The 14606-nt window shown below is 37.0% G+C and overlaps 1 protein-coding gene across 8 annotated transcripts in view; it reads right to left on the bottom strand.

Moving 5' to 3' along the window:
• Positions 1-14606, bottom strand: part of COL12A1 (collagen type XII alpha 1 chain) — a 106493-nt gene that overhangs the window by 81953 nt on the left and 9934 nt on the right. For 6 of the 8 annotated variants that reach the window (XM_080388153.1, XM_080388152.1, XM_080388155.1 and 3 more), the window contains 11 exons: positions 13152-13268; positions 12276-12419; positions 11304-11360; positions 10338-10601; positions 10061-10225; positions 9436-9609; positions 8386-8676; positions 7568-8170; positions 5942-6214; positions 2692-2964; positions 1429-1701 (listed from right to left, as the gene is read on the bottom strand). The exons of the other annotated variants lie outside the window; for them this stretch is intronic. In XM_080388153.1, the coding sequence (XP_080244279.1) occupies positions 1429-1701; positions 2692-2964; positions 5942-6214; positions 7568-8170; positions 8386-8676; positions 9436-9609; positions 10061-10225; positions 10338-10601; positions 11304-11360; positions 12276-12419; positions 13152-13268 (2634 nt within the window). The remainder of the gene's footprint in view (positions 1-1428; positions 1702-2691; positions 2965-5941; positions 6215-7567; positions 8171-8385; positions 8677-9435; positions 9610-10060; positions 10226-10337; positions 10602-11303; positions 11361-12275; positions 12420-13151; positions 13269-14606) is intronic. 8 annotated transcript variants of the gene reach the window in all.

Raw genomic sequence — 14606 nt, 5'->3', positions numbered from 1 at the left:
GGATATGGGCAGAATCCAGTTACCTCTTCTCATTTACCTGGAGCTCAGCAGTGTTCTGGACCAGAGACAGGTTGTTTTCTCCTACAAAAGGAGCATTTTGGATCTTACATGGGTAGTGAAAGCCAGGTAGTTAGGGAATTTTCAGCATGAATTACAAGGTGCCTGATTCTCTGATGGCTGCGTCCTGTCTCTGTAAGTAGGTGGACTGGATTTTTGCCTGAGACTTAGGTAGTGAGGCAGGCAAGCGGCTGGTGCCTAACTCTCAGTTGTTCCTTCTATAGTCAATGGACAGAGAAATGTTCCTTTGAAGGAAAAAATGGGATCTCAGATGGACTACCTGCCTTCTGGAGGTAACCTGCCTTTCATCATCAATCATAGAAGAATCCTAGAGAGTCCGTGCTGCAAACTGTAGCGTTCAGTTAAGTGCCTGAATTTTAGTGGGATGAATTCAGTACATTGGTGAATCATTGGAACTGATTTTTTTTTCCAGTTTCCTATTTAAAATAGGTTTTCCGGTTTGTTTCCTAAGCTATGTCATAAACAAAAAGTTAAACTGATGGAGGAACTGAGAGCCAAGTATATCCCTACTATAACTCCATTAGAGCCAATGGACAAGTTTTAATTCCACATAATTCATCTGTAAGATGTTTTCAAATGCCGTGCCTACACAGCTGCAGTGCCAGACTTTAGCAATACATACCTGGCCAGCACAGAGTACAGTCACGCTTCCTTTCATGGCCTAGGAGGCAGCTTTCCCTATCCTTTGACAATTAACAGATGACACAGAGAATGCTCATAGAGAAGTCTGGGAAATTCTCAACTTGAAGGCAGAGCAAGAGCAGCCTCCCCTCCTTATAAGAAAGTCTCTGGCTCTGACTTAGGCTTTTGCCAGAATTCTGTTAATGCTCAGCTCCAGGTTCTTACGAGTTAAAAGCAGGAAATGATTCATTATTCCCTTGCCTAGACTAGATGCTGCTTCTTTAATGCAAAAAACAGCCTCTGAATATCTTTCAGTAGAAAGCACTGCAGAAATCCTGCAAATTTTCAAAAGGACGAGATATTTTAGCCCTATTAATTAATCCTGTTACATTAAGAACAATCTGCCACTAAAACTTCTTGAAAGTTGAGAGTTACAAGACAAAATGTTTCACTGAGGCTGGTGTGGAAGTAGTCAGTTTTGGTTGGTGCTTCCAGCAATACCTTTTTCAAGAAACCCAGTGTCCCCTCCACAACCAGTGATTTGACCCCACTCTTTTCTCTGATGGACAGTAGGTTTGGAAAATTCCTGTAAAGTAGAAGAGTGCCTTTATGCCTATTTTTCATTCACATATTTACTCCTACAGAAAACTCAGGAAGACAGTACACTTTAAGACACCTTAAACATCAATCAAATAAGTGAATGACTGTACAGAAACAATAAATAATTACCTTCAAGTGTTTCTCCTTCTCCAGAAAGGGCCTCCCCAGCTCCAGAGGCATACAAGGCAGACACAGTCAATGCATACCTAGTGGCTTCATCTAAGCCTTTCAGCACTTTAGAAGTAGTGTCACCTTTCACAGTCACTTCCTTAGTTTCTCCTCCTGCAACTGGAGTGTATGTTATAAAGTACTGCTGCACTTTGCCAGGAGCAGCACCCCAAGACAGCTTCATTGTTGATGTTGTAGCATCAGAAACTCTCAAATTTCTTGGATTTCCTCGGACTGCACATGTCAAAAGATGTTTAAAAGAAGTTAAAGCAAGCTTCATTTCTTGGTTTATTTTTTAGGTTACCACAACATAGAACTTAATGCTGAAAAAAATAATTCCTGAATAGCCTGCACTAACTCAGCTACAGTGTAACTTCATTGTAATCAGGATTGTACAATTCCACCCCCACCCTCCTTATGCAAAAATGCCCAACAAATCTTTTTGCTCCTATTATTTTCTGTTAAAACAAGCTCAGTCCTGGAACAATTATACATACTAGCACCTGAATATATGCTCAACTTCAACATGCCAAAATCCATGTTGAAGTCACTGTCTGCAGAATCGAGTCAAAGATCAGCAATGAAGCCTGAAATTAACACATCATAATTTCTTACAGAGTTCTTTTTGATGACAGTTTTTCTGATTTCTGATATTTAAAATCTCAATGAAGTTTCACCAGTGATCAGGACATTTGTACTGTCTCTGTAGTCTTTAGATTTTGCTTAATAAGGCATGATACCTGTTAAAGGATCATATATTTTTATACAAGTTAAGGCTATGGTGATAACTTTAGTAAATTAAATGTTTCACTTATTCTTTGCTAGCTATTCAGAACAAAGTGCAAACAGGGTCTCAGTTTGCTGAAAGGAAATATAATTTATATCATTGACAATATGAAGAATCATGAGGACAATTGATTAAACATACAGGTAGATTCTTCACCAGTTACCTTGCCATATTAAGTGTTGTAGGTTCAATAGGTTATATTTTAAAATGAAATACTACTATTTTGATAAATTATGTTGTCTTAAATTACCTCTCTTGAGAGTAATTGTAATTTACTTGAGTAAAAAGTAAAAAAAAGAGGCTTAAGTAATTTTATAATTCCCTGTTCATCTGGGATAATACATATGCCAATATGGCTTATTCTCTTTTCAGTATGAATATGTCAGCATGCAGGAGTTCTTCTCAAGCTTACTATGTTCACAGCATTGATCATGTACCTTCATCAGTTTTTGCATATCCATTCAGCGAATTCCCAGGCCCAGACTGATACTCAGGAATAACAGACACCTCATATCTTGTATCTTGGATCAAGTTCTGCAGAGTAGTTGATCTCTCATTTGCTGAGACAGTCACTTGTCTCCTTTCTCCTCCAGTAAGTGGTCTATATACAAGTCTGTACCGCAGGACATTTCCTGGAGCTGGAGTCCAGCCAACTACAAAGCTATCAGTAGTTTCATCTGTTATCCTTAAGTTTCGAGGAGCACCTTTAACTACAAAAAATATACACATATAATTTGTAAATATTTGCTTTTAATCATCTGAAGTATCTGAAGTGAAACCATTCCACCCATTCCGTTAGCTCATCCAGTTTATCAAAACAGTTTATATTGCCTTTCCATTGCTTAAAGGTAGACAAACCATTAGTCATTTCTGATAATTTAGGGCCAGGGTTACAACCAGCAGTGTAACAAAGCTGTCCCAGTTGTATTAATCCCAGTTTATACAACTGCTTCTGAAACTTAAGACTGACTGTGTTTAGCAGTAACAGCAGAATTGAACTGTGTAAGGGACATTTGGGCATGGTGGGGAAATTTCTTAACACAGTAAATCATACAGGTTTCTTTGCTGTGGCCATTTGCTTCTGCACCACCTCCATTTACAGATAAATGTCAGATACACCTGACTACACAGAGGCAGCTCACCTATTTTAACAAAATGACCAAAGTAAATGTAACAGGGAAAAAAACCACACAAAAAATATTTCACAACAAAAAATATACTCATTTCAATATGAGTTGCATCTAATGCTTAAAAAACACTTCTGAATTAAGTCTCAATCTCAAAGACAAGAAATATTCCAGAAATTAATGAAAAACTGTGTTGAATCATTTAACCTAGCCTGCTCCTTGAAAAAAGATATAGCAGCTCAGGTCATTTCATATGAACTCAGTGGGCACACCAAAGAACTTGACGTTTCCAACATACATTAAGTTCTACTGTACTGCAAGTTGCCAAGCAGTATGTATCACTGTCATTAAGGCAAAAATTGTTTTGTTTTTTGCTATTTACTATCTAAAGCTAATGCAACTGGAACATTATATGCCAAAAGCATTGTCATTCAGTGTTAAATTACAGACCTGTTAAGAATGGAACAATTAATAATCCTATTTTAAAAGAAACAAACTTGTCTTCTACTAATCAGAAACACAATATTCAATTTCAAATTCTTTAAAAGACTGAAACCAAGGTTAATTGCCAAGAAATCTGTCTGGCCCCAGTCGTTAGCTGGATCTGCATGGAAAGCTGCTGACGTTTACATGATTGCAGAAGAACTGTGTCTTCTCAGACATGTTGGGATTTCATCAAATCAAGATGCTGACAATTATTTAAGGCAGTATCAGTTACAACATGGGAATAGTGATTATTTTTATAAAAGCTATTCCTTCTCCTGTCCCTTACACTCAAAAGCTATATATTCTATCAGCCAAGAGCTTGTCTGTTTTCCTAAGGGAAAGTTATGTGCGGCCAAAACATTCTGACTGGTACAGTCATGGAAATATGCACACCAACAGTGAAACCTGTATCTTCCAAACTTAACTTCCAAACTGAGCTATTTTATAAGTGTGTATTTCTATCAGTCCTAAGAGGAAAGAGCAATTAACAAATTTCCATGCTGCTTCTTTTGCTGCCTTGGAACCATTTACATCACCAAAGGTCACAAATGACAGCATGGAATAATGAAAAAGACTGGATCAATATTTTAAAAATCATGATTTAGGCTGAACTGAGTATTCAACTATGGAAATAGAAAAACAATTTTTCTGTTATCCTTCTCCTTTAAATCAGTGGAAATGCATCACGGCAACTCTATCAAAACAAGTACAGCTACCTTGCTTAAATTTACAGCCATTGATCACATAAACTCTGTCCTGGTTTCAGCTGAGATAACTTTCTTCTTGATGGCTAGCGCAGTGCTGTGTTTTGGATTTGGTGTGGGAACAGTGTTGATACACTGATGATGGTTTTGGTTGTTGCTGGGTAGTGTTTGTACTGGGTTGGGGACTTCTTGGTTTTTCAGGCCCTGCCAGCAAAAAGGCTGGAGGGGCACAAGAAACTGGGAGGGGACACAGCCAGGTCAGCTGAGCTGAACTAGTCAAAGAGGTATTCCATACCATGGGACGGCATGCCCAGTATATAAACTGGGGGGTTGGCTGGTGCCTGCCAATTGTTGCTTGGGACTGGCTGGGCATCAGCCAGCAGGTGGTGAGCAGTTGTATTCTGTGTCACTAGTTTTCTTTCCTCCCTTCCCTTTAGATTTCATTTGTCTTCCCTTCTCCATCCTTTTCATTATAACTGTTAATTATTTTTCTTTTTATTATTAATATTACTGTTCTTTTGGTTTTATTTTATCTTAATTATTAAACCGTTCTTATCTCAAGCCTGGAGTTTTACATTCCTTTCTGACTCTCCTCTCTACCCCCTGGGCGCGGGGGGGGGGGGGGGGGGGGGGGGGAAGGAGCGAGCGGCTATGTTACTGTTAATTACCAGCTGGGGTTAAACCACAACAAACTCACACTGTCATCAATGGAAATTTTGAATCAGCAAGAGTTATTGAATCGGACCCATGAAGTTCTGATGAGAAACAGCTGACCAAAAACTCAGCCCCCTTTAAGCCTATGGTATATAAACCCGAATTTCTATTAATGTAAGTTAGATGTAGACACAGCAAATTACGTAGGTACGTACTGGACTTTAAAAGTGTTAAAGTCAACATGCATTCCTGCATCAGAGTAGGATAGGATAGGATAGGATAGGATAGGATAGGATAGGATAGGATAGGATAGGATAGGATAGGATAGGATAGGATAGGATAAGGTAGTTCAGTTGGAAGGGACCTACAATGACCATCTAGTCCAACTGAAGTGTATATTAAGATTACTACATGCCAATGAATTTGTTATTGACAACACACCACTTCATTTGAAAATAGGTCACTGCATAGAAATATAGCATCCATCCAACTTTCAGGGAAAATAAAATCCAATCTTAACAATTTAATGTTGGCCTATTATTGGAATTTTATATCTTTACTAAATGCATTGAGAGACAATAATGTGTATTCTCATCCTGCGTACCAATACAGCTTCTCAACCTTAGCTGGCTGTTCCACATACACCCATTCCCTCAATTAAGCAAATTATTATTTGAACATATGACTCTTTTGCAACCTAATAATGGGAAGCCTACCTTCTAAGGTGGTTTCCTCTCCATCCAAGGGAGGGCCATCACCATCTTCATACTCAGAAATCACACTGACTGCGTAAGTAGTCTCAGGTAGCAGGTTGGTGAGAACTGAGCTAGTACTTGAAGCTGGTACTGAAACAATGAAGTCCTCTCCACCAACTGCTACTTTATATTTAATGAGATAGGACAAAACCTCAGATCCAGCTGGAGACCAGCTCACTTTGAAACTGTCAGATGTTACATCGGAAAAGACCATATTCTTTGCAGGTACATAAGCTGTACGGAAATAAAAATGCATAGATGAGGCATACTTGCTAGAACATTTTTAACACAAAACCTCTAAAATAAATGAAAAATGTCCCTCAATACTTTGATTTATTCTAACTGCACAAATATTTTATTGCACATGCAACAGTATTTGTTTTCTATATTTGCTTATAACTATCAAATTTCATGAAGATCATATCTAAGTTGTCTCAAATCATATGACAATGAGGAGAAGCACCAACTCAGTGATTTCTGGATCAAATGAGAACAGTCCATCCAAAACAATTACTTATGAAACTGAAGTTAGAATCTGATGATCAAGTTGGTTCCCTTTTTCTTACGTCCCATGAACAGCAATAACATTATGCCCTCGGGAACTAAGAATCCTTGGGGGGTTTCGGATCTAGATTAGAAATAGGACAAAATAAATCCCAGTATTTTTTCAAGGATGGAGGCAAAGGGGAAACAAGGGTCTTGACATGAGACACAACACAAACCTGACATTCCAGGCTTGTTTTGGTTGGCCTAGTCAGCCTGACAGTGGGGATGTTAAGACAGCTTGAGCCCTTTAAAACAAAGGCTGCTTTTCTGGTTTGTTCCTCAAAACTATCCTGAAGCAAAAGGCTTTATTTTTAAAGAGAGTGGGGTTTTCAATACTGGGGACTATCCAATGTTTAGTGTTCTACTAAACATTGGTAGGGACACTGAGCATGCAACTAATCATAAGTAACTTTAGTTAACCAAAAGTTGGTCATTTAAAAATCTTTTAAATATTAAACATTATCCAAATTCACCAAGTTGGATACATGTGAAGACTTTCACGTACTACTTCAGTCTCCACAGTTAGATTGAGATTAATATCACTTAGCATCTCCTGTCTCAAATTGTTTTGTATAAGCCCATTTCAGAGGGCCATTCATTTTACCCTAAAAATTAATCTAATCACCCTCTGGACGTGTCAGCATTTTTTTACTGCCTTTGAAATTCTAAAAGACAAGCTTAGACTAACTACCTCATTTTGGACAGCTAAAGAAGAATGGCCCTAGTAAGTAACTGCTTTAACTAAGACATCAAGCGTAAAAGCAGAGCACATCCACTAAGGTCATTCCATACAGACACACACTTTTAACAACTTTCTATGTGCCTAGGGGAGAAGGGGGAAAAAATACTTCTCCAAGAATTTTTTCATGTCCATTTCTCCATTAATTTCCCCTGTTGCTTTGAAAATGTTTGAAAATGAGAACCAAATCCCCTGTTATTAAAATTACCATGTGTATATGTACAATTTCATCAACATCTATTTGTCTAGGTAACTACAATTACAAAAAATTGGTTCGGACATTTTTCATTGCACTTACTTACATTTTTTCCTTATAGCAGCCAGTTCCTGCTCAATCCGCAGGCAGACAGACTGTGTGAGTTCAAATGATATTCTTTGAAAAGCATCAAAATCTTCCACTGTGTAAACATGAGTTTCAGCAGGAGGTGATGCAATTGCTTCTAACTCTGTACGCACTGCATCCTTCACACCAACTGCAAATATTTCTACATCTGCATCCCTCAGCTTTATTGCAGGTTCTTTAAAAGCATCTGACGATTTTCCATCAGTAATAAGAATCATGACTCTCGGCACATTTGGTCTTGAGCCTTTGCTGGTAACAAATACTTTCTCCCTCACATATGTCATTGCTTTGCCTGTGTTGGTAGATCCACCTCTGTAGGGGAAGGTGTTAATAGCCTGAATTATGTCTTCCACTCTGTTGTATCTGTTCAAAGAAAACTCCATATGGGGATCTCTGCTGTACTGTACAAGACTTATCTGTACTTTCCGAGGTGATATCTCAAAGCTTTTAACTAACACTTCCAAAAAAGCTCTTACTTTAACAAAATTGGCGATACCAATGCTGTAGGAACCATCCACTAAAAACACAACATCAGCTTTTACATCCACACCACGTGAGCATTCTGTAAAGAAAAAGAAGCACCGCTATAAACAGATACACAGTGTCACAATTGTATTTGCAGTTCATGTATCATATCCAGTTGCTTTTAATTAAAATAAACCATGCTAAGTAATGATGTTTCTTATAAATAATAAAGGTATGATATTAAAACAAGCATCAGAGGTTTAAACAACAAAAAGCTACTGTGTGAAAATAACATAGTAGCTCCTAACTCACCCACTTGAACTTTTACTTGTTGTGTTTTCTCCATTATCGTTATTGGCTCACTGGGGGTCAGTCCTTTCATTGCATAAACATTAATTTGATACTCTGTGTCTGGAGAGAGATCTTTAACATTCAGAGCAGTAGTCTGAGGACCCACGCTCAGTACATGTTGTTTTCCACCAGCTATCATTGGAATGAACTGCAGTCGATAGCCAGTTACTTGGCTTGTGGATGGATCCCAAGTGATCCTAACAGATTTTGAGGAGATCTGAGTGGCCACCAGATTTGAAGGAGGCTCCACCACTGAAAGAAATCAAAAGCGAACCCAAAATGTTAATTACAATTGTAAACAGATTTTCTTCCACATTTTTATTTCTGGAATAAATTTAGTAATGCTTACTTAATCTTTACTAAAAATGACATATTTTTTGTAGCATAAATAAACACAAGTGAATTAAAGGACAGTCCAAATGAGGCATCAGCGAGAGGGCAGAAATATGAAAAATGCATTTGTGGTCCCCCAAGTATAGTAGAAGTTCCAGGAGAACACAGTACAGAGTGTGAACAAATGCGGACTTGAGCAGAGCACTATGACAGTGAAGTCACCTCTGCTGCCAATTTGGTCAAAGAGTAACTAGGCCAGAAAGCTGCAATGACACAGCTTGATGTCCATGTTTTCTCAGCATTCTCTAGTTTTCATTCTTTGGTTCTTAACTTATGACATATTCTGCGTCTTCACCAAGCAGTTTTTTTCCCTTAAGTACATTTTTTCCGTAGGAGTGAGTGATGCCTGTGTTCAAACTGACCGTATAAGACTCTAACAACTGCACATCATTGTGCTGCCCTTGAAACTACGGAATAATGGAGCTATTCCAAATCTACTACATCACATATTCTGGTTTTCTGCATTTAAATGCACAAAGCTAAGACTTGTTTTCCACACTTGCTAAATGAGGAAATGGATCAAATTCCAGAAACAAAGTAAAGGAAGTATGAATAGCCCCTTAAGTATTCATCAGAATAAACTGAAGTCAATAAATACATTTATATAAAGTATCTCACCTTCTTCTCCACTAACCAGTTCACCTAGCTGTTCATCAACACCGGAGCACACTTGCAAGATAATTTCATTCTGTATATCCACAATTCCATCAAAATTAGCCACATTGAACACATGCTTCAGTGAAGGCTGAGATGCAATTAGCTTGAGTTCCTTTGCATCTGCTGCTTTGATTCCTAGAAGTTGCGACAGGCAAGACTGTGTTAAGTGGCCATAAAATACAGACACCTGTGAATGCATTCATAAAGTATCAGAACATCCTGGGGTAAAGCTGAGTTTAATTCAGCTCTGTCTTCTGTCATTATCAATAATCAAACTACAAAAAAAATGATTAATGTGATGAGGTGACATTTTCAGCCTGAGAAAATAACGTGGTATATGCAATAAGGCCGAGGTTGAAACTGCGCTTGTCAGTCATTTTAATCTCCACGTAGGAGCTACAGAATTACTATCAAATCAACACAACTGGTATGTTCCACTCTGGAGTGTGCAAACAACTCACTCCAAGGCATACACATGGAAGGAGTGACATAGCGAAATTCTTGAAACATGTCTAGAATCTGTAAAACATACAACTTAATTCTTTAGGAATGTTAATCTTTCAAACATCAGAAAAACTCAACATACCCAAAGAAAAAACTTCAACTCCTATGTTGCGAAGCTCTCTTGCAGGTATTTCAACTTCATCTTGAGCTTTTCCATCCGTAATGACAATTGCTACTTTGGGAAAGCCTTTTCTTGCTCCAGCAGACTCAGTGAAGGTGTTTTGAACCAAGTAATCAATAGCCTCACCTAAAAATACCAGCACAACTTGTGTTTTATTAGGCCTGAATGAACTAGGATTTAAGCAAATTTGAATTATAAAATGAAATGCTGAATAAGCATATATGTGGGAAATCTGTACCTGTCATTGTGTTGCCACCTTTGTAAGGTATCCTTTTAATTGCATCAATAAGATCACTTCTTCTGAAATACTGGTTTAAATTGAACTCTGTTCTTGTATCTGAACTGTACTGAACAACTCCAACTCTCGTCTTTTCTTCCCCAATGTCAAAAGCTGATACAAGGGCAACCATGAAGTCCAAAATATATCCGAAGTTATTTCTCCCTACACTCCATGAACCATCTACCAGGAAAACTAAATCTGTCATTGCACTTATGGAGCATCCTGGAATACACATACACAAAAAAAATCTCTGTTAGCAAATGAGAAATTGCATTGCACAAATCAGTATGAAATGTCTGACAGAAACTTAGTAGGTGAAAGCCAAAACAAGCAGATATTTAATAGCTTGTTATTCTTATTTGGAACATCTGATTTGGGAAAGCATTATTCACATAAGTGAACACCCATACAAGCCTTCTAGCTGCAATTACCAGAAGGAAACTGTCACCTAGATACTCAGTTTTGAGACACCTCTCATGCTATTGCACAAGTTGTTATGCCACAGCAGATGAAAATCAGACACAAAGCTTTTTACAACAGTTTGATGTTATAGGAACATTTCATTTTGTTACCACTTCTGCTTTGCATCTTTATCTCTCCACAACAGCTACACAGGTTCTTCTGCAATGCCTTTTATCCCCAGCACAAAGCCTTTTATTAATAGGACTAAGACACTCACGGACTTGCTCGGCTTAGTTGCTTGAAATTCTCAGTTTTGGTACCAGCTTTGCACCTTATTCTTTCAATATGGCTATAAATTCCTTCCATCCCAGTCCCTTCCCAAGTTTTCTTAACTCTGGACAAGTTTACAAGTTAATTTCATTGCTAGGTAACACGGGAACACAGCTTAACTTTATAGGGCCCTAGAGCTAGAACTCACTTATCTCTAAAATGTCAGATCAGTTGAAAGATGAAACACCTTACTTTGCAATTGAGCCTCAACCTTCTTTTCCTCTGGTATCCCTGGACCACCTGTCTGAACTGCACAAAGCACAACATAGAGAGAATTAATGGAGGAAAACAGGTAAAATTTGTAAATATCAAAGAAAAGTGTGTAGGGAATTACAGGCTCTAATCTGACAAGCCAGGGAACATGAAAATATAAATGCAAGTCATGAATACATCACCTGTTCACCTGTCCTTACAGATTTGACAATATACCATTCAGGGCAACACAAAAGACAGAAAACACAAATAATTAAGAATCCTCTGTATTTGTACATCTTGTACAGTAATTTCCTGAAAATTAATGGCAATATCCTTGGATGAAATACCAGTATCACCCCTCTCTAACACGTCAGGGAACTCATCATAAGTCATTTTCCCGAGGTTGTTTGGGAAGCCTGGGACATGTGACAAAATGTGTCATATAAGATAGTTTGCTGTGCTTAACATTTTTATTTAATTAATTGTATGCTATATTTAATTACTAAATATAAATTATAAAAATGTAAATTCCATATTTTATTACGCATATAGATACATATACATTGTGTTATATTTTATTGTTTGATGAAGGTAGTTAGTCTTCTTTTTCCTCCCACAGAAGAAGCCGGTTAGATTCATTTGTTACTGAGGTCAATGAGAAACTTCCCCTTGACTTAAGCAGACGCAGTTTATAGGAAGCAGGTTTAGCTCAAAAGAACCAGTGGCCTCCTGCAAAGAATTCTAGAGGGGTTATCAGCCACAATATATCTATGTTAGCCTCCTCTTACCTCTTGCAAATTATCTCTGCTTCTACTAGGAATTAGGCTTAATAGAAAAAGTCTGTTCAGACAGCTACATCTGATCAGGGTTTAGGGATGTGGCAATTTTGTTGAGGAACCAGAACAAAGCCAAGTTTTGTGAACGACCACCCACTTATCTTGGTTTTCTAAGGGTATTACAGGTACTTACTTGTCAGTTGGCCAAAAACAGGTAGACTCTCCTCTCTTTCATCATATGAAGATATTGATACAACATACTCTACAGCAGGTATAAGATCTGATAAGATAGTTTGGGTAGTGCTAGGTGAAAGAGTAAATTCTTTAGTAGGCCCATCTGCAATACATATATAAAACAGTTAATGCAGCCTTTAAATCCAGTAATATCAATGACAAGTCGATCATTAAAAAAAAAAATGCAACAGAGAATAATCTATCTAAAATCCAATAATAATTTTAGAATGATACACTTTCTTTTTTCCTGAAGAATGAATTTTGAAACATGAAACTTCGAACTAACTTGTTTTCAATAGTGAAAAAAATTACTGAAGCGTTTAATAAATTCCAGGAAATTTGAAACTTAAAATGCACATACGAAATGTACTATCATCTAAGAAATCATGGTCCCATTCCAATTCAGTATCACTTTTACACTGATTTCATTTCTCAAAATAAAATGGAATAATGAGTGTCTTAGCCATTATAAGGAATTTAGATGACATTACTGCATCATTACCTGCCGCATGCATTATTTCCCCTGGGAGAAGTACTTGAACAAAGTACAATACAATTCTCTAACTTTAAGATAAAAGCATAGAAGAGGAGCAGGGTGATGATTCTACCTTCTTTTCACTCCTTGCAAAGGAAAGATGTCCAAAACTTACTACTTGCAGCCCCCAAAGTGTAAATACTATGGTAAGAAGAACTCTAACTTGGAACAATCACTTGTCTTGATCAAACACTTCAGAAAGATGTTAGTAGCTATTCTCATATTTAAGTTAGATATAAGTGAAAATAAAACCAAGTTTTAAAAAAATGTAATGACATAACACATTTTCACAGAACTTACCATTTGTTGGAACCACAGTTATCCTGTAACCCACTATTGCCTCTGGTGGCCTTTTCCATGACATTTGAACATTATGTTCATCTATAATTGTAAAATTCAAGTCTGATGGTGGATTAACTGCAAAAGATTTATACCAGGTGGATGTTTAAAAGTTTGAACAAGTTTTGGCAAATGAATAAATAAAATAATGTTGAGCAAAGCTTACTAAAATTGTCTTTGCATAAATTTGTTTCCAACAAATATAAAGATATGTTGTTGGAAAAAGAGTAAAATAAAAGCTGACAAAATATGACAAAACATCAAAGAGTATATGCATTACAGAGGACAGCACAGAACATATGTTTCTTGAGTTGCCAAGACATTCAAGAATGGCCAGCAAAATCAAGCACAATAGAAAACACATTTGGATACATGTACAATGAGTTCACAGATAATCACCACATATGCAAACGTTTCACATAACAATTAAAGGAATTTTTTTTACATGCTGGGTGCAATCCGTACAAGCATGCCAAATCACAACCTGCTTACAATACCATGAGATCATTTAAGACATTGAGAACACAGCATTCTTCTTAATTAGACATCAAAGAATTTATCAGCTTTTTGATATAGTCTCTGCATAGTCATATTTCTTACCAATTTCACTGAATCTAGAAACTTGGCAGAGAAAAAAATATTTCAAAGAATACAGGAAAAGATTGGGTATTTAATATTCAGTAAAACAATTTCTGTTAGGGTCCAGATATAAATATACATGTAAAATGTATATTAGTAATAATGATATACTGATGTATCATTTTATTTCAAAATATGGAGAGCTCCACCCCTTTGTTCCTATAAGCCACTAAAGTGACATACTTTGCATATGGCTGCAAAGGGTTCAGGAACTAAAAGGACAACAAATGGGGTTAGCAATGGTTGCAATTTGCTGAAATATTTGAGCTGATGTGAAAGCTCACAAAAATAAGATTCTACCTGTTTACACCAGATGGCTGTACAATTTCAGAGGTGTAAACTATTGTTTTAATGTTCCCTTTGCAGCAGGTGTACCCATACTAGTAGTGGCATTTTAACATAAAATGCCAGTATGGTTCCAAACAACACAATGGTTAATTATGAAAAGACAACATCAAAGTATATTTATGGACATTTATTTTACAGAATTTATAGAAAACAGCAAAGAGGCCACCAGTGATCTGAACAAATGACTGCAAATAAAACTTGGAGCTGATGACAGAAGTAACTGAACAGTACAGAAAGAAATAGTTTACATACGCTATTTTGCAGCATCATGCATATGTAAATGAAATGTTGATTATTATTTTTTTTAGCTTCCCACAATGGACAAAAGCCTCCATGTACAAGGTTCATTACACAAAGAGGTTTCATAAATATTTTATAATGATATTCTCTTTGTAAAATTGTCATGCTTATTCATGCAGTATTTTACTG

This window comes from Falco punctatus (assembly GCF_963210335.1).
Source record: "Falco punctatus genome assembly, chromosome: 5".
In the NCBI taxonomy this organism is placed as follows: Eukaryota; Metazoa; Chordata; class Aves; order Falconiformes; family Falconidae; genus Falco; species Falco punctatus.
The sequence above is the reverse complement of the archived record's forward strand: the minus strand, read 5'-3'. Positions and strand labels throughout refer to the sequence as shown.